Consider the following 18,782-nt stretch of genomic DNA (forward strand, 5'->3'; position numbering starts at 1 on the left):
AAATCAGCAGTCATCTCAAGATGGTTAATATTGAGGCTTGCTTGTTACTCTATAGAAGAGACAGCTTCAGCTAGGGAAAATGTATGTAGCCCGCCGCGAAGCAGGATGGACTTGGTTGCTAAGGACCCAGGATATTTCTGCGGATCCAGATAACTGGTAGGGATGAGCGAACCCGAACTGTACAGTTCGGGTTTGTACCGAATTTTGGGGTGTCCGTGACACGGACCCGAACATTTTCGTAAAAGTCCGGGTTCGGGTTCGGTGTTCGTCGCTTTCTTGATGCTTTTTGATAGGCTGCAAAGCAGCCAATCAACAAGCGTCATACTACTTGCCCCAAGAGGCCATCACACCACCTACTATTGGCATGGCTGTGATTGGCCAGTGCAGCATGTGACCCAGCCTCTATTTAAGCTGGAGTCACGTAGCGCCGCACGTCACTCTGCTCTGATCAGTGTAGGGAGAGGATGCAGCTGCGGCTGTTAGGGATTTACTCAGCAAAAACACTTAATGAAGTGATCGATCTACAGCTGTGAATCATTCATCTTCTGCTATTCAATTGCTCACTGTTGCCCAGAGCGTTTTTCAGTCACTTTTTTCTGGGGTGATCGGCGGCCATTTTGTGTCTTGTGGTGTGCCAGCACAAGCTGCCACCAAGTCCATTTAACCATCAATAGTGTTTTTTTTTTTTTTTTTTGCTATATCATACATCAGGGGCTTGAGGGGTGAAATACAATTGCCAAAATAGCAGTACCCTAAATCTGGTGTTTCAGCTGTGGCTAGCCAATTGTAATACTGTCTGCTGTCTCGCAAAGGATATATTTTTGTTCTGGGTTGAAATACAATTCCCAACTTAGCAATTCCCTAAATCAGTGGTTTCTGCTGTATCAGGCCAACTTTAAATCTATCCATAAACGGGTATATTAGATTGAAGGTGCGGATAGGGTCATCCTCAACTTCACACGCTACCGTGCATTCCCAAGTCTAATTCTGTCCGTAAACGTATACCTGTCATCCAGGGCCTAAATACTAGGCCTACAACTTATATTGCTGTGGCTGTTAAAGTTATTTGGTGTCCGTCAAAGCACAGTTTTTGTTCTGGGTTGAAATGCAATTCCCAACTTAGCAATTCCCTAAATTAGTAGTTTCTGCTGTATCAGGCTTACTTTAAATCTATCCATAAAAGGGTATATTAGATTGAAGGTGCAGGTAGGGTCATCCTCAATAACTTCACACGCTACCGTGCATTCCCAAGTCTAATTCTGTCCGTAAACGTATACCTGTCATCCAGGGCCTAAATACTAGGCCTACAATTTATAGTCAGCTAAATCTGTAATTATTGCTGTGGCTGGTCAAGTTATTTGGTGTCCGTCAAAGCACAGTTTTTGTTCTGGGTTGAAATACAATTCCCAACTTAGCAATTCCCTAAATTAGTGGTTTCTGCTGTATCAGGCTTACTTTAAATCTATCCATAAAAGGGTATATTAGATTGATGGTGCGGATAGGGTCATCCTCAATAACTTCACACGCTACCGTGCATTCACAAGTCTAATTCTGTCCGTAAACGTATACCTGTCATCCAGCGCCTAAATACTAGGCCTACAATTTATATTCAGCTAAATCTGTCGTTACTGCTGTGCCTGTATTAGTGTAATGCGGTACCTAAATAGATAGCCAGATAGTGTTAGGTGTCTGTAAAAAATGTCCTGAATTTGAATTCAATACATTGGGCCAAATAATTTTTTTCTTATTGTGGTGAACAGTAACAATGAGGAAAACATCAAGTAAGCTACGCGGACATGGTCGTGGTGGTGTTAGTGGACCCTCTGGTGCTGGAAGAGGACGTGGCCGTTCTGCCACAGCCACACGTTCTAGTGAACCAACTACCTCAGGTCCCAGTAGCCGCCAGAATTTACAGCGATATTTGGTGGGGCCCAATGCCGTTCTAAGGATGGTAAGGCCTGAGCAGGTACAGGCATTAGTCAATTGGGTGGCCAACAGTGGATCCAGCACGTTCATATTATCTCCCACCCAGTCTTCTGCAGAAAGCGCACAGATGGCGCCTGAAAACCAAGCCCATCAGTCTGTCACATCACCCCCATGCATGTCAGGGAAACTGTCTGAGCCTCAAGTTATGCAGCAGTTTCTTATGCTGTTTGAAGACTCTGCTGGCAGGGTTTCCCAAGGGCATCCACCTAGCCCTTCCCCAGCGGTGGAAGACATAGAATGCACTGACGCACAACCACTTATGTTTCCTGATGATGAGGACATGGGAATACCACCTCAGCACGTCTCTGATGATGACGAAACACAGGTGCCAACTGCTGCGTCTTTCTGCAGTGTGCAGACTGAACAGTAGGTCAGGGATAAAGACGATGCAGGGGACGATAAGGTCCTAGACCCCACATGGAATGAAGGTCGTGCCACTGACTTTCACAGTTCGGAGGAAGAGGCAGTGGTGAGACCGAGCCAACAGCGTAGCAAAAGAGGGAGCAGTGGGCAAAAGCAGAACACCTGCCGCCAAGAGACTCCGCCTGCTACTGACCGCCGCCATCTGGGACCGAGCACCCCAAAGGCAGCTTCAAAGAGTTCCATGGCATGGCACGTCTTCAAACAATGTGCTGACGACAAGACCTGAGTGGTTTGCACGCTGTGCCATCAGAGCCTGAAGCGAGGCATTAACGTTCTGAACCTTAGCACAACCTGCATGACCAGGCACCTGCATGCAAAGCATGAACTGCAGTGGAGTAAACACCTTAAAAACAAGGATCTCACTCAGGCTCCCCCTGCTACCTCTTCTGCTGCTGCTGCCTCGGCCTCTTCTGTTGCTGCCTCCTCGGCCTCTTCCTCCGCCTCTGGCGGAACGTTGGCATCTGCCGCCTAGCAAACAGGGGATGCACCACCAACACCACCACCTCCGTCACCAAGCATCTCAACCATGTCACACGGCAGCGTTCAGCTCTCCATCTCACAAATATTTGAGAGAAAGCGTAAATTCCCACCTAGTCACCCTCGATCCCTGGCCCTAAATGCCAGCATTTATAAACTACTAGCCTATGAAATTCTGTCATTTAGGCTGGTGGACACAGACAGCTTCAAACAGCTCATGTCGCTTGCTGTCCCACAGTATGTTATTTCCAGCCGCCACTACTTCTCCAAGAGAGCCGTGCCTTCCCTGCACAACCAAGTATCCGATAAAATCAAGTTTGCACTGCGCAACGCCATCTGTGGCAAGGTCCACCTAACCACAGATACGTGGACCAGTAAGCACGGCCAGGGACGCTATATCTCCCTAACTGCACACTGGGTAAATGTAGTGGCGGCTGGGCCCCAGGCGGAGAGCTGTTTGGCGCACGTCCTTCCGCCGCCAAGGATTGCAGGGCAACATTCTTTGCCTCCTGTTGCCTCCTCCTCCTACTCATCTTCCTCCTCCTCTTCTTCCACCTGCTCATCCAGTCAGCCACACACCTTCACCACCAACTTCAGCACAGCCCGGAGTAAACGTCAGCAGGCCATTCTGAAACTCATATGTTTGGGGGATAGGCCCCACACCGCACAGGAGTTGTTGCGGGGTATAGAACAACAGACCGACGAGTGGTTGCTGCCGGTGAGCCTCAAGCCTTGCCTGGTGGTGTGCGATAATGGGCGAAATCTCGTTGCAGCTCTGGGACTAGCCGGTTTGACGCACATCCCTTGCCGGGCGCATGTGCTGAATTTGGTGGTGCACAAGTTCATGGGTTGCATCAGAAGGGGCATAGATTCCCGTGATAAGAACATAGTCCTACCACTTTACAAATCGCTAGTCAGACCACACATGGAGTACTGTGTACAGTTCTGGGCTCCTGTAAACAAGGCAGACATAGCAGAGCTGGAGAAGGTCCAGAGGAGGGCATCTAAAGTAATAACTGGAATGGGGCAACTACAGTACCCTGAAAGATTATCAAAATTAGGGTTATTCACTTTAGAAAAAAGACGACTGAGGGGAGATCTAATTAATATGTATAAATATATCAGGGGTCAGTACAGAGATCTATCCCATCAGCAATTTATCCCCAGGACTGTGACGAGGGGACATCCTCTGCGTCTGGAGGAAAGAAGGTTTGTACACAAACATAGAAAAGGATTCTTTACGGTAAGAGCAGTGAGACTATGGAACTCTCTGCCTGAGGAGGTGGTGATGGTGAGTACAATAAAGGAATTCAAGAGGGGCCTGGACGTATTTCTGGAGCTTAATAATATTACAGGCTATAGCTACTAGAGAGGGGTCGTTGATCCATGGAGTTATTCTGATTGCCTGATTGGAGTCGGGAAGGAAGTTTATGTTCCCCTAAAGTGGAGAAAATTGGCTTCTACCTCACAGGGTTTTTTTTTTTTTGCCTTCCTCTGGATCAACTTGCAGGATAACAGGCCGAACTGGATGGACAAATGTCTTTTTTCGGCCTTATGTTACAACTACCCCGACATGTCAGAGCTGCTGCATAAAGTGCAGGCCGTCTGATCGCGCTTCCGGCGTTCACATCCTGCCGCTGCTTGCCTGTCTGCGCTGCAGCGTAACTTCGGCCTTCCCGCTCACCGCCTCATATGCGACGTGCCCACAAGGTGGAACTCCACCTTGCACATGCTGGACAGACTGTGCGAGCAGCAGCAGGCCATAGTGGAGTTTCAGCTGCAGCACGCACGGGTCAGTCGCACTGCAGAACAGCACCACTTCACCACCAATGACTGGGCCTGTGTGCCCTGTTTCGAGTACTCCACCAACTTGGCCAGTGGCAATGACGCCGTTATCAGCGTTACAATACCACTTCTATGTCTCCTTGAGAAAACACTTAGGGCGATGATGGAAGAGGAGGTGGCCCAGGAGGAGGAGAAGGAGGAAGAGGGGTCATTTTTAGCACTTTCAGGCCAGTCTCTTCGAAGTGACTCAGAGGGAGGTTTTTTGCAACAGCAGAGGCCAGGTACAAATGTGGCCAGCCAGGGTCCACTACTGGAGGACGAGGAGGATTAGGATGAGGAGGAGGTGGAGGAGGTGGAGGAGGATGAGGATGAAGCATGTTCACAGCGGGGTGGCACCCAACGCAGCTCGGGCCCATCACTGGTGCGTGGCTGGGGGGAAACGCAGGACGATAACGATACGCCTCGCACAGAGGACAGCTTGTCCTTACCTCTGGGCAGCCTGGCACACATGAGCGACTACATGCTGCAGTGCCTGCGCAATGACAGCAGAGTTGCCCACATTTTAACGTGTGTGGACTACTGGGTTGCCACCCTGCTGGATCCCCGGTACAAAGACAATGTGCCCACCTTACTTCCTTACTTACTTACTGGAGTGTGATAGGAAGATGCGCGAGTACAAGCGCACATTGGTAGACGCGCTACTGAGAGCATTCCCAAATGTCACAGGGGAACAAGTGGAAGCCCAAGGCGAAGGCAGAGGAGGAGCAAGAGGTCGCCAACGCAGCTGTGTCACGGCCAGCTCCTTTGAGGGCAGGGTTAGCATGGCAGAGATGTGGAAAAGTTTTGTCAACACGCCACAGCTAACTGCACCACCACCTGATACGGAACGTGTTAGCAGGAGGCAACATTTCACTTACATGGTGGAACAGTACGTGTGCACACCCCTCCATGTACTGACTGATGGTTCGGCCCCATTCAACTTCTGGGTCTCCAAATTGTCCACGTGGCCAGAGCTAGCCTTTTATGCCTTGGAGGTGCTGGCCAGCGGTTTGTCTGAACGTGTATTCAGCACGGCAGGGGGAGTCATTACAGACAAACGCAGCCGCCTGTCTACAGCCAATGTGGACAAGCTGACGTTCATAAAAATGAACCAGGCATGGATCCCACAGGACCTGTCCATCCCTTGTGCAGATTAGACATTTATAACTACCTCCCCTTAACCATATATTATTGTACTCCAGGGCACTTCCTCATTCAATCCAATTTTTATTTTCATTTTACCATTATATTGCGGGGCAACCCAAAGTTGAATGAACCTCTTCTCTGTCTGGGTGCCGGGGACAAAAAATATCTGACAGTGGCCTGTTCCAGTGTTGGGTGACATGAAGCATGATTCTCTGCTATGGCATGAAGCCTGATTCTCTGATATGGGACCTCTCTTCTCTGTCTGGGTGCCAGGGACTAAAAATATCTGACAGTGGCCTGTTCCAGTGTTGGGTGACATGAAGCATGATTCTCTGCTATGACATGAAGCCTGGTTCTCTGCTATGTGACCTCTCTCCTCTGTCTAGGTGCCGGGGCCTAAAAATATCTGACAGTGGCCTGTTCCAGTGTTGGGTGACATGAAGCCTGATTCTCTGCTATGGCATGAAGCCTGATTCTCTGCTATGGGACCTCTTTCCTCTGTCGGGGTGCCAGGGACAAAATATCTGACAATGGCCTGTTCCAGTGGTGGGTGACGTGAAGCCCGATTCTCTGCTATGACATGAAGCCTGATTCTCTGCTATGACATGAAGCCTGATTCTCTGCTATAGGACCTCTCTCCTCTGTCTGGGTGCTGGGGCCTAAAAATATCTGACAATGGCCTGTTCCAGTGGTGGGTGACTTGAAGCATGATTCTCTGCTATGGCATGAAGCCTGATTCTCTGCTATGACATGAAGCATGATTCTCTGCTATGACATGAAGCCTGATTCTATGCTATGGGACCTCTCTCCTCTGTCTGGGTGCTGGGGCCTAAAAATATCTGACAATGGCCTGTTCCAGTGGTGGGTGACTTGAAGCATGATTCTCTGCTATGGCATGAAGCCTGATTCTCTGCTATGACATGAAGCATGATTCTCTGCTATGACATGAAGCCTGATTCTATGCTATGGGACCTCTCTCCTCTGTCTGGGTGCCGTGGCCTAAAAATATCTGACAATGGCCTGTTCCAGTGGTGGGTGACATAAAGCCTGATTCTCTGCTATGACATAAAGCCTGATTCTCTGCTATGTGACCTCTCTTCTCTGTCTGGGTGCCTAAAAATATCTGACAGTGGCCTGTTCCAGTGTTGGGTGACATGAAGCCTGATTCTCTGCTATGACATGAAGCCTGATTCTCTGCTATGGGACCTCTCTCCTCTGTCTGGGTGCCAGGGCCAAAATATCTGACAATGGCCTGTTCCAGTGGTGGGTGACGTGAAGCCTGATTGTCTGCTATGACATGAAGCCTGATTGTCTGCTATGACATGAAGCCTGATTGTCTGCTATGACATGAAGCCTGATTCTCTGCTATGGGACCTCTCTCCTCTGTCTGGGTGCCAGGGCCAAAATATCTGACAATGGCCTGTTCCAGTGGTGGGTGACGTGAAGCCTGATTCTCTGCTATGACATGAAGCCTGATTCTCTGCTATGACATGAAGCCTGATTCTCTGCTATAACATGAAGGCTGATTCTCTGCTATAACATGAAGGCTGATTCTCTGCAATGGGACCTCTCTCCTCTGTCTGGGTGCCGGGGTCTAAATATCTGACAGTGGCCTGTTCCAGTGGTGGGTGACATGAAGCCTGATTCTCTGCTATGGGACCTCTCTCCAATTTATATTGGTTAATTTCTATTTATTTTATTTTTATTTTCATTCATTTCGCTATCCACATTTGTTTGCAGGGGATTTAACTACATTTTCCTGGGCTGTTTTACTGCCTTTTTAGTGCCGAAAAGTTCGGGTCACCATTGACTTCCATGGGGTTCGGGTTCGGGACGAAGTTCGGGTCGGGTTCGGATCCCAAACCCGAACATTTCCGGGAAGTTCGGCCGAACTTCTTGAACCCGAACATCCAGGTGTTCGCTCAACTCCAATTACTGGTGCAGGCACACTAGTAGCAGAACTACCAGGTAAGTATTAGAATATCAAGAGAGATAAACTTGATGATTGCAGCAAACAAAAGGAAATTTAGGTGCAAACCAGAATCTATGCCAGGAGAGACAATAAGAACAAAATCAGCAACAAGGTAAGTTCCAGAGGTGGTCAATAGAGTTGAGCGAACACCTGGATGTTCGGGTTCGAGAAGTTCGGCCGAACTTCCCGGAAATGTTCGGGTTCAGGATCCGAACCCGATCCGAACTTCGTCCCGAACCCGAACCCCATTGAAGTCAATGGGGACCCGACCTTTTCGGCACTAAAAAGGCTGTAAAACAGCTAGGGGGCTGCAAAAGGCAGCAACATGTAGGTAAATCCCCTGCAAACAAATGTGGATAGGGAAATGAATAAAAATAAAAATAAAATAAATAAAAATTAACCAATATCAATTGGAGAGAGGTCCCATAGCAGAGAATCTGGCTTCACATCACCCACCACTGTAACAGTCTATTGTCAGATATTTAGGCCCAGGCACCCAGGCAGAGGAGAGAGGTCCCTTAACAGAGAATCTGGCTTCATGTCAGCAGAGAATCAATCAGTCTTCATGTCATAGCAGAGAATCATGCTTCACGTCACCCAACACTGGAACAGTCCATTGTCAGATATTTAGGCCCAGACACCCAGGCAGAGGAGAGAGGTCCTGTAACAGAGAATCTGGCTTCATGTCAGCAGAGAATCAGTCTGCATGTCATAGCAGAGAATCAGGCTTCACGTCACCAACCACTGTAACAGTCCATTGTCATATATTTAGGCCCCGGCACCCAGGCAGAGGAGAGAGGTCCCATTACAGAGAATCTGCCTACATGTCAGCAGAGAATCAGTGTGCATGTCATAGGAGAGAATCAGGCTACACGTCACCCAGCACTGGAACAGTCCATTGTCATATATTTAGGCCGAGGCACCCAGGCAGAGGAGAGAGGTCCCGTAACAGAGAATCTGGCTTCATGTCCGCAGAGAATCAGTCTGCATGTCATAGCAGAGAATCAGGCTACACATCACCCAGCACTGGAACAGTCCATTGTCATATATTTAGGCCCCGGCACCCAGGCAGAGGAGAGAGGTCCCGTAACAGAGAATCTGGCTTCATGTCAGCAGAGAATCAGTCTGCATGTCATAGCAGAGAATCATGCTTTACGTCACCCAACACTGGAACAGTCCATTGTCATATATTTAGGCCCAGGCACCCAGGCAGAGGAGAGAGGTCCCAAAACAGAGAATCTGGCTTCATGTCAGCAGAGAATCAGTCTGCATGTCATAGCAGAGAATCAGGCTTCACGTCACCCACCACTGTAACAGTCCATTGTCATATATTTAGGCCCAGGCACCCAGGCAGAGGAGAGAGGTCCCGTAACAGAGAATCTGGCTTCATGTCAGCAGAGAATCAGTCTTCATGTCATAGCAGAGAATCAGGCTTCACGTCACCCAACACTGGAACAATCCATTGTCAGATATTTAGGCCCCGGCACCCAGACAGAGGAGAGGTTCATTCAACTTTGGGTTGCCCCGCAATATAATGGTAAAATGAAAATAAAAATAGTATTGAATGAGGAAGTGCCCTGGAGTACAATAATATATGATTAAGGGGAGGTAGTTAATGTCTAATCTGCACAAGGGATGGACAGGTCCTGTGGGATCCATGCCTGGTTCATTTTTATGAACGTCAGCTTGTCCACATTGGCTGTAGACAGGCGGCTGTGTTTGTCTGTAATGACGCCCCCTGCCGTGCTGAATACATGTTCAGACAAAACGCTGGCCGCCGGGCAGGCCAGCACCTCCAAGGCATAAAAGGCTAGCTCTGGCCACGTGGACAATTTAGAGACCCAGAAGTTGAATGGGGCCGAACCATCAGTCAGTACGTGGAGGGGTGTGCACATGTACTGTTCCACCATGTTAGTGAAATGTTGCCGCCTGCTAACACATTGCGTATCAGGTGGTGATGCAGTTTGCTGTGGCGTGTTGACAAAACTTTTCCACATCTCTGCCATGCTAACCGTGCCATCAGAGGAGCTGGCCGTGACACAGCTGCCTTGGCGACCTCTTGCTCTTCCTCTGCCTTGGCCTTGGGCTTCCACTTGTTCCCCTGTGACATTTGGGAATGCTCTCAGTAGCGCGTCTACCAACGTGCGCTTGTACTCGCGCATCTTCCTATCACACTCCAGTAAGTAAGTAAGGAAGTAAGGTGGGCACATTGTCTTTGTACCGGGGATCCAGCAGGGTGGCAACCCAGTAGTCCACACACGTTAAAATGTGGGCAACTCTGCTGTCATTGCGCAGGCACTGCAGCATGTAGTCGCTCATGTGTGCCAGGCTGCCCAGAGGTAAGGACAAGCTGTCCTCTGTGCGAGGCGTATCGTTATCGTCCTGCGTTTCCCCCCAGCCACGCACCAGTGATGGGCCCGAGCTGCGTTGGGTGCCACCCCGCTGTGAACATGCTTCATCCTCATCCTCCTCCACCTCCTCCACCTCCTCCTCATCCTAATCCTCCTCGTCCTCCAGTAGTGGACCCTGGCTGGCCACATTTGTACCAGGCTTGTACTCGCGCATCTTCCTATCACGCTCCAGTGCAGGAAGTAAGGTGGGCACATTGTCTTTATACCGTGGATCCAGCAGGGTGGCAACCCAGTAGTCCGCACACGTTAAAATGTGGGCAACTCTGCTGTCGTTGCGCAGGCACTGCAGCATGTAGTCGCTCATGTGTGCCAGGCTGCCCAGAGGTAAGGACAAGCTGTCCTCTGTGCGAGGCGTATCGTTATCGTCCTGCGTTTCCCCCCAGCCACGCACCAGTGATGGGCCCGAGCTGCGTTGGATGCCACCTCGCTGTGACCATGCTTCATCCTTATTCTCCTCCACTGACTCCTCATCCTCGTCCTCCTCGTCCTCCAGTAGTGGGCCCTGGCTGGCCACATTTGTACCTGGCCTCTGCTGTTGCAAAAAACCTCCCTCTGAGTCACTTCGAAGAGACTGGCCGGAAAGTGCTAAAAATGACCCCTCTTCCTCCTCCTCCTGGGCCACCTTCTCTTCCATCATCGCCCTAAGTGTTTTCTCAAGGAGACATAGAAGTGGTATTGTAATGCTGATAACGGCGTCATCGCCACTGGCCATGTTGGTGGAGTACTTGAAACAGCGCAACAGGGCACACAGGTCTCGCATGGAGGCCCAGTCATTGGTGGTGAAGTGGTGCTGTTCCGCAGTGCGACTGACCCGTGCGTGCTGCAGCTGAAACTCCACTATGGCCTGCTGCTGCTCGCACAGTCTGTCCAGCATGTGCAAGGTGGAGTTCCACCTGGTGGGGACGTCGCATATGAGGCGGTGAGCGGGAAGGCTGAAGTTACGCTGTAGCACAGACAGGCGAGCAGCGGCAGGATGTGAATGCCGGAAGCGCGAACAGACGGCCCGCACTTTATGCAGCAGCTCTGACATGTCGGGGTAGTTGTAAATGAACTTCTGCACCACCAAATTCAGCACATGCGCCAGGCAAGGGATGTGCGTCAAACCGGCTAGTCCCAGAGCTGCAACGAGATTTCGCCCATTATCGCATACCACCAGGCCGGGCTTGAGGCTCACTGGCAGCAACCACTCGTCGGTCTGTTGTTCTATACCCCGCCACAACTCCTGTGCGGTGTGGGGCCTGTCCCCCAAACATATGAGTTTCAGAATGGCCTGCTGACGTTTACCCCGGGCTGTGCTGAAGTTGGTGGTGAAGGTGTGTGGCTGACTGGATGAGCAGGTGGAAGAAGAGGAGGAGGAAGCCGAGTAGGAGGAGGCAACAGGAGGCAAAGAATGTTGCCCTGCGATCCTTGGCGGTGGAAGGACGTGCGCTAAACAGCTCTCTGCCTGGGGCCCAGCCGCCACTACATTTACCCAGTGTGCAGTTAGGGAGATATAGCGTCCCTGGCCGTGTTTACTGGTCCACGTATCTGTGGTTAGGTGGACCTTGCCACAGATGGCGTTGCGCAGTGCACACTTAATTTTATCGGATACCTGGTTGTGCAGGGAAGGCGCGGCTCTCTTGGAGAAGTAGTGCCGGCTGGGAAAAACATACTGTGGGACAGCAAGCGACATGAGTTGTTTGAAGCTGTCTGTGTCCACCAGTCTAAATGACAGCATTTCATAGGCCAGTAGTTTAGAAATGCTGGCATTCAGGGCCAGGGATCGAGGGTGGCTAGGTGGGAATTTACGCTTTCTCTCAAATGTTTGTGAGATGGAGAGCTGAACACTGCCGTGTGACATGGTTGAGATGCTTGGTGACGGAGGTGGTGGTGTTGGTGGTACATCCTCTGTTTGCTGGGCGGCAGGTGCCAACGTTCCGCCAGAGGCGGAGGAAGAGGCCGAGGCGGCAGCAGCAGAAGAGGCCGAGGGGGCAGCAGCAGAAGAGGTAGCAGGGGGAGCCCGAGTGACTTCCTTGTTTTTAAGGTGTTTACTCCACTGCAGTTCATGCTTTTCATGCAGGTGCCTGGTCATGCAGGTTGTACTAAGGTTCAGAACGTTAATGCGTCGCTTCAGGCTCTGATGGCACAGCGTGCAAACCACTCGGGTCTTGTCATCAGCACATTGTTTGAAGAAGTGCCATGCCAGGGAACTCCTTGAAGCTGCCTTTGGGGTGCTCGGTCCCAGATGGCGGCAGTCAGTAGCAGGCGGAGTCTCTTGGTGGCGGGTGTTCTGCTTTTGCCCACTTCTCCCTCTTTTGCTACGCTGTTGGCTCGGTCTCACCACTGCCTCTTCCTCCGAACTGTGAAAGTCAGTGGCACGACCTTCATTCCATGTGGGGTCTAGGACCTAATCGTCCCCTGCATCGTCTTCCACCCAGTCTTGATCCCTGACCTCCTGTTCAGTCTGCACACTGCAGAAAGACGCAGCAGTTGGCACCTGTGTTTCGTCATCATCAGAGACGTGCTGAGGTGGTATTCCCATGTCCTCATCATTAGGAAACATAAGTGGTTGTGCGTCAGTGCATTCTATGTCTTCCACCGCTGGGAAAGGGCTAGGTGGATGCCCTTGGGAAACCCTGCCAGCGGAGTCTTCAAACAGCATAAGAGATTGCTGCATAACTTTAGGCTCAGACAGTTTCCCTGGTATGCATGGGGGTGATGTGACAGACTGATGGGCTTGGTTTTCAGGCGCCATCTGTGCGCTTTCTGCAGAAGACTGGGTGGGAGATAATCTAAACATGCTGGATCCACTGTCGGCCACCCAATTGACTAATGCCTGTACCTGCTCAGGCCTTAACATCCTTAGAACGGCATTGGGCCCCACCAAATATTGCAGTAAATTATGGCGGCTACTGGGATCTGAGGTAGTTGGTACACTAGGACGTGTGGCTGTGGCAGAACGGCCACGTCCTCTCCCAGCACCAGAGGGTCCACTAACACCACCACGACCATGTCCGCGTCCCTTACTAGATGTTTTCCTCATTGTTACCGTTCACTACAATAAGAAAAATATTATTTGGCCTAATGTATTGAATTCAAATTCAGGACATTTTTTACAGACACTTTTCACTATCTGGCTATCTATTTAGGTACCGTATTACACTAATAAAGGCACAGCAGTAACGACAGATTTAGCTGAATATAAATTTGAGGCCTTGTATTTAGGTGCTGGATGACAGGTATACGTTTACGGACAGAATTAGACTTGGAATTGCACAATAGCGTGTGTGTGAAGTTATTGAGAATAACCCTATCTGCACCGTGAATCTTATATACCCTTTTAGGGATAGATTTAAAGTAGGTCTGATACAGCAGAAACCACTAATACTACCACACTATTGATGGTTCAATGCACTTGGTGTGGCAGCTTGACCCTGATGTAGGATATAGCCAAAAAATAACCACACTATTGATGGTTAAATGTACTTGGTGGCAGCTTGTGCTGGCGCACCACAAGACACAAAATGGCCGCCGATCACCCCAGAAAAAAGTGAATGAAAAACGCTCTGGGCAGCCTAAAAACAGTGAGCAATTCAATATCATCAGCTCAATCATCCACAGCTGCAGATCGATCACTGAATGAAGTCTTTTGGAGGAGTTAATCACTACCTAATCTCGCCCTAACGTCGCAGCTGCAACCTCTACCTACACTGATCAGAGCAGAGTGACGTGCGGCGCTATGTGACTCCAGCTTAAATAGAGGCTGGGTCACATGCTGCACTGGCCAATCACAGCCATGCCAATAGTAGGCACGGCTGTGACGGCCTCTTGGGGCAAGTAGTATGACGCTTGTTGATTGGCTGCTTTGCAGCCTTTCAAAAAGCGCCAAGAAAGCGACGAACACCGAACCCGAACTTTTACTAAAATACAGTTCGGGTTCGCTCATCCCTAGTGGTCAACCTATGGCACTCCAGCTGTTGTAATTCTCAGCTTGCTTCATTTTTTTCTATTAGAGTTCTGAGAAGGGCAGAGCAAGTATGCATGCTGGAGGTTGTAGTTTTACAACAGCTAGAGTGTCGCAGGTTGCCCACCCCTAGAGGAACAAAATACCAGGCAATGATGATTGGGACCAAATGATTTAAATACACCGCCTAGCTCTGTGATTAGACACAGAGAATGAACCCTGATTGGCTTGGTTTCCAGTCATACTGACAGGTGCTGCAGCTGAGGCTTGTCTGGTCGGCAAAGCAATCCTCCCAGACTGACTTTGCACAGAAATGCAAGGCGAGCACCTGACAGTATTTTTATACAGTTCCTACATCTGGGTTCCCATCTGTCAATAACCAAATAGATGAACAGATACAAAAAAAGATGCTAGAGTGCATACAGTCATTACACCGAGATAAAAAAAATCTTCATATCATATCCCAATGTAACTATAGAAAATAGACTACCAAACTGGAAAAGTGTAAAGGTACAGTGTACCAATAAACAACAGTGCTACAATAAAATTAAAATATCTATGCATACACCATAAACGACCCATCGCTCCCAACATGTGTTTCATCCTTTTTTTAATTTGTTCATATATTCTGTTATTGACTTTTCGTTATGTACAGCACTACTAATATTGTATCTATACATTATTATACCAAGGATCCCATCTGTACCATTCATTCTGTATATGAATTCATTTTTAATTTGGTGATATTTAATATTTTTGTGTTTCTAATAAATAAAGGTGATATCTAATATTGCATTTTGGCTTTGCATGTCTCTCTTTAACCCCATCCTCGCATAGACATTCCAGATATACGACATCCATTGATTCGCCGCTGTCAAGTCTAGAACTTACCTCCTCATAGAAACTGATAAAATTTGTTTGGCATGACCGATTCTTCATGAAGCCATACTAATATGACGTTATTTGCTTATTTCCGTTGAGGTGCTCTAAGATAGAAAACCTTCAAACAGTTTACCCACAACAGATGTTAAACTTCCCGGCCTATAGTTTCCAGGCTCTGTTTTTGGACCCTTTTTGAATATTGGCACTACATTGTCCTGTGGGACATTCCCTGTCAGTATAGAGTCTTCAAATATCTGAAATAAGGGTCTGGCTATGACATTACTTAATTCCTTTAGGATACGGGGGTGTATGCCATCCGGTCCTGGCGATTTGTTTATTTTAAGACAAGGCTGTTGTACTTCTTTCTTGGTAAGACAGGACACTTTTAATGGGGAATTTATTTTTACATTCAGCGTTTCATCTGCTGAATTTTCCTCAGCGAATACATTGGAGAAAAAAATATTTAACAGCTTTGCTTTCTCCTCATCGCTCTCTGCGACTCCCCCCTCATTACTCTTTAAAGGGCCAATCCCTTCAGATTTATACTTTTTAACATTTATATAATTGAAGAACATTTTAGGGTTAGTTTCACTCTCTTTGGCAATTAATCTCTCGGTCTCTAGTTTGGCCGCTTTTCTTTGTTTTTTATATGTTCTATTTTTTTCCTTATAGTTAGTTATTCAGTGCTTCCGTGCTACCCTCCTGTTTTAGTGATTTATATGTTTTATTTTTGTCATTTATTGCTTTCTTTACAGTTCTATTTATCCACATTGGTTTCTTTTTGTTCCTTAACCTTTTATTCCCATACAGTATGTTTCTCTCACAATGAGATTTTAGGATACTTTTAAAGATACTATTTTGCGGCTGTATTTTTATTTTTGAGGACTTTGTCCCAGTTAGTTAGGCCTATAGGCTCTCTTAGTTGGCTAAATTTAGCTTTTTTGAAGTTTGGTATTTTTGTTCCTCCCTGTAGAAACGCTCTTTTGAATGATAATTGGAAGGTTATTACTTTATGGTCACTATTTCCCAGGTGTCCCCCAACCTGCACGTCTGTTGTTCTGTAGGGCCTATTTGTTAATACTAAATCCATTATGGCCGTCCCTCTAGTCGGATCCTGAACTAGTTGGGAGAGGTAATTGTCTTTGGTTATTGCCAAAGAACCTGTTTCCTTTATGAGATATACAAGTTTCAGTTTCCCAGTCTATATCTGGATTGTTGAAGCCGCCTTGTCTATTTCGTTTAGTAGTACATTTTCTGTGGCATATTAGGTGGTTTATAGTAAACTCCTATTAGTAATTTATTATTGTTTTTGCCTCCATGTATCTCTACCCACACTGACTCCACATGTTCATGTCCCTCACTTATATCTTTCCGGAGTGTGGGCTTTAGACAGGACTTTACATAAAGGCATACCCCCCTCTCCGGTTTTGACAATCCTTTCTAAACAAACTGTAACCTTGTACATTAACTACCCAGTCATAAATATCATCCAGCCAAGTCTCAGTTATTCCCACTATGTCACAGTCCTCCTCACACATCACTAATTCCAGTTCCCCAGTTTTATTAGTCAGGCTTCTGGCATTAGTATACATACATTTGAGGTGTAATGAAAAATATATATTTTTTTAATTGTCCTCCTCTAAAACCTAGGTATGTCTTATAGTGCAAAAAATATGGTAATCTTTCTATTATTTTTGAATCAGCAATAACAAGTCCAATGGACTTAAACATACAATCATTGGATCGCTTATACCATAGATTGCAATAATATACTAGGCAAAATTGCTAAGTTCCTATTAAGTCTATGGTTTAACTTAACCGCAGCATCTGAGGGTATAAAATATCATTGATCAAAGTTTCCTCCAGTAATGGACACTGCAGGCAGGTGTCTGCTGTGTAAGGCATTTTGCACATGACCATATTTTCTCACTCCCATTACTAGAAATGAGTACAAAATATAATATATTTTTTTTGTGCAGACCAAGAGAAATAAATGGATCCTTGTGCAGTCCACAAAAAATACAGCTACAAAATAAAGTCTTCTTAATGAGACATAAAACAGTAGGCACCAGCTGGATATGGTGCCTGCTCAGCTTCTGACCAGGCGCCATGTACAGTGCATTTCAGGTGGGGGGGGAAAAAGCATTGGATGAAGTAAATAAACAGAAACATACACCATACACAAAAAAGGGAATGTTTTCAAAGGGGTGACACCTTTCCCACATAAATTCTATTTTTTTTAATTTGTTTAAAAAGTTTTTCTTACCAACATAGTTGTACGTAGGTCAAATTTTTCAGCAAACTGGGTGATGTAGATGTGAACAGACACCAAGTTATGTTCATCATTTTCCTCAACTTCTCTAATGATTTCTGCAAGCCACTCAAACTGCCGTTGTGTACGTGTAACCCAGATAAAATATATCTGTCAAATTAGGGAAAAGTTAATTTTATGCAATAGAGAAACTTCAGTATATTTATTGACTGCATTATCAATGGTATATACAGTATATACTAAAAATATATACCCTGTCTAAAGGTAAACATATCTAGTACAGGGGCGATTCCTGGCAGGAACTTCTGCATTATATAAGGTTAATACAACCATTTAATTAAAATGTAAAACATCTATTGAGGTATACAGGTATATAAGTACCGACTGTTCCCCATGTGTCCTCTGCACTATTGTGCATGCACCTTCTCTCTTAATTTCTAATCTGTATTTTATGCTAACTTCTACATTTTCCTTTATTCTTCCATCAATATGATATGAAATATTAACACAAATCTTACCTTTTTACACATTATCTTTGCATTCATGGATGATTTGAACACCAAATCTTTAAGAATGGCGGCAAAGGGTGTGACTCCAATACCCCCTCCAACTAGTACTGAAACCTCATATTTGTTCCATTCTTGGTGCCCTTCACCAAAGGGTCCATCTAAATATATCTAATGTGAAGTAAGAGGTCCATTAACAAACAAAGTGGTTATGATTGCATGTTAAAAAATAAACTATGTAAAATGAATAAGTCAATGTAATGAGTGTTCTTTAGATAAATCTGTGTTTCTTTAATTACTTTTGATGTTTAGAAGACTAAAAAAAACTACTGTAACTAAAACATAAAAGTACTGTACAGTTATGCTTGACTGTGATACTAAAACAATCTGTCTCAAATAATATACCTAGACTTTAATAACCTGAAGCTGGGTTTCTCATTATTCCCATTTCCTAATATTACCACTACGCTATGAAAATATTAAAGAAGCACTTATTTTAAATATGCAGAGATCCGTGGCACATTCATGCGATCAGCACATACATTTTCCCATTCAGAGGCCATGGTCAAATGTGACCACAGCATCTGCACAGTCCGAAAGAGGAAGTTGCGCACTAAATGCTCCGGTAACAGTGCTCCCCGGTTGAAATCGGGGAACCTGTTACTTCGCTGAAATACACCAAAGCCTCAAGCAGGCTTTGGTGCCTATCTCAGGAATATACAAATACAGGCCACTAGGTGTATTGTTATATTTAGTGTTGATCGAGCACCAAAGTGCTCAGGTGCTTGAGTAGAACACCTCAGGATGCTCGGGTGCTCTATCAAGCACCCGAGCACAATAGAAGTCAATGGGAGAACCAGGGCATTAAACGAGGCACCCCCTGCTCTGAAGAGGAGAGGGTGTCTGGTTCACATGAAAAGGTCAGAAATTGATGGAAACA

At 46.9% G+C, this 18,782-nt stretch overlaps 1 protein-coding gene across 1 annotated transcript in view; it reads right to left on the bottom strand.

Annotated features, from left to right (window-relative positions):
* The window catches only part of LOC122927672 (dual oxidase 1-like), a 260,004-nt gene that overhangs the window by 13,749 nt on the left and 227,473 nt on the right, over positions 1–18,782 (bottom strand). Inside the window, exons 30-31 of the mRNA XM_044279744.1 lie at positions 17,855–18,013; positions 17,331–17,486 (exon numbers count right to left, since the gene is read on the bottom strand). Of these exons, the coding sequence (XP_044135679.1) occupies positions 17,331–17,486; positions 17,855–18,013 (315 nt within the window). The remainder of the gene's footprint in view (positions 1–17,330; positions 17,487–17,854; positions 18,014–18,782) is intronic.

Source organism: Bufo gargarizans, chromosome 2 (genome assembly GCF_014858855.1).
Source record: "Bufo gargarizans isolate SCDJY-AF-19 chromosome 2, ASM1485885v1, whole genome shotgun sequence".
NCBI lineage: Eukaryota > Metazoa > Chordata > Amphibia > Anura > Bufonidae > Bufo > Bufo gargarizans.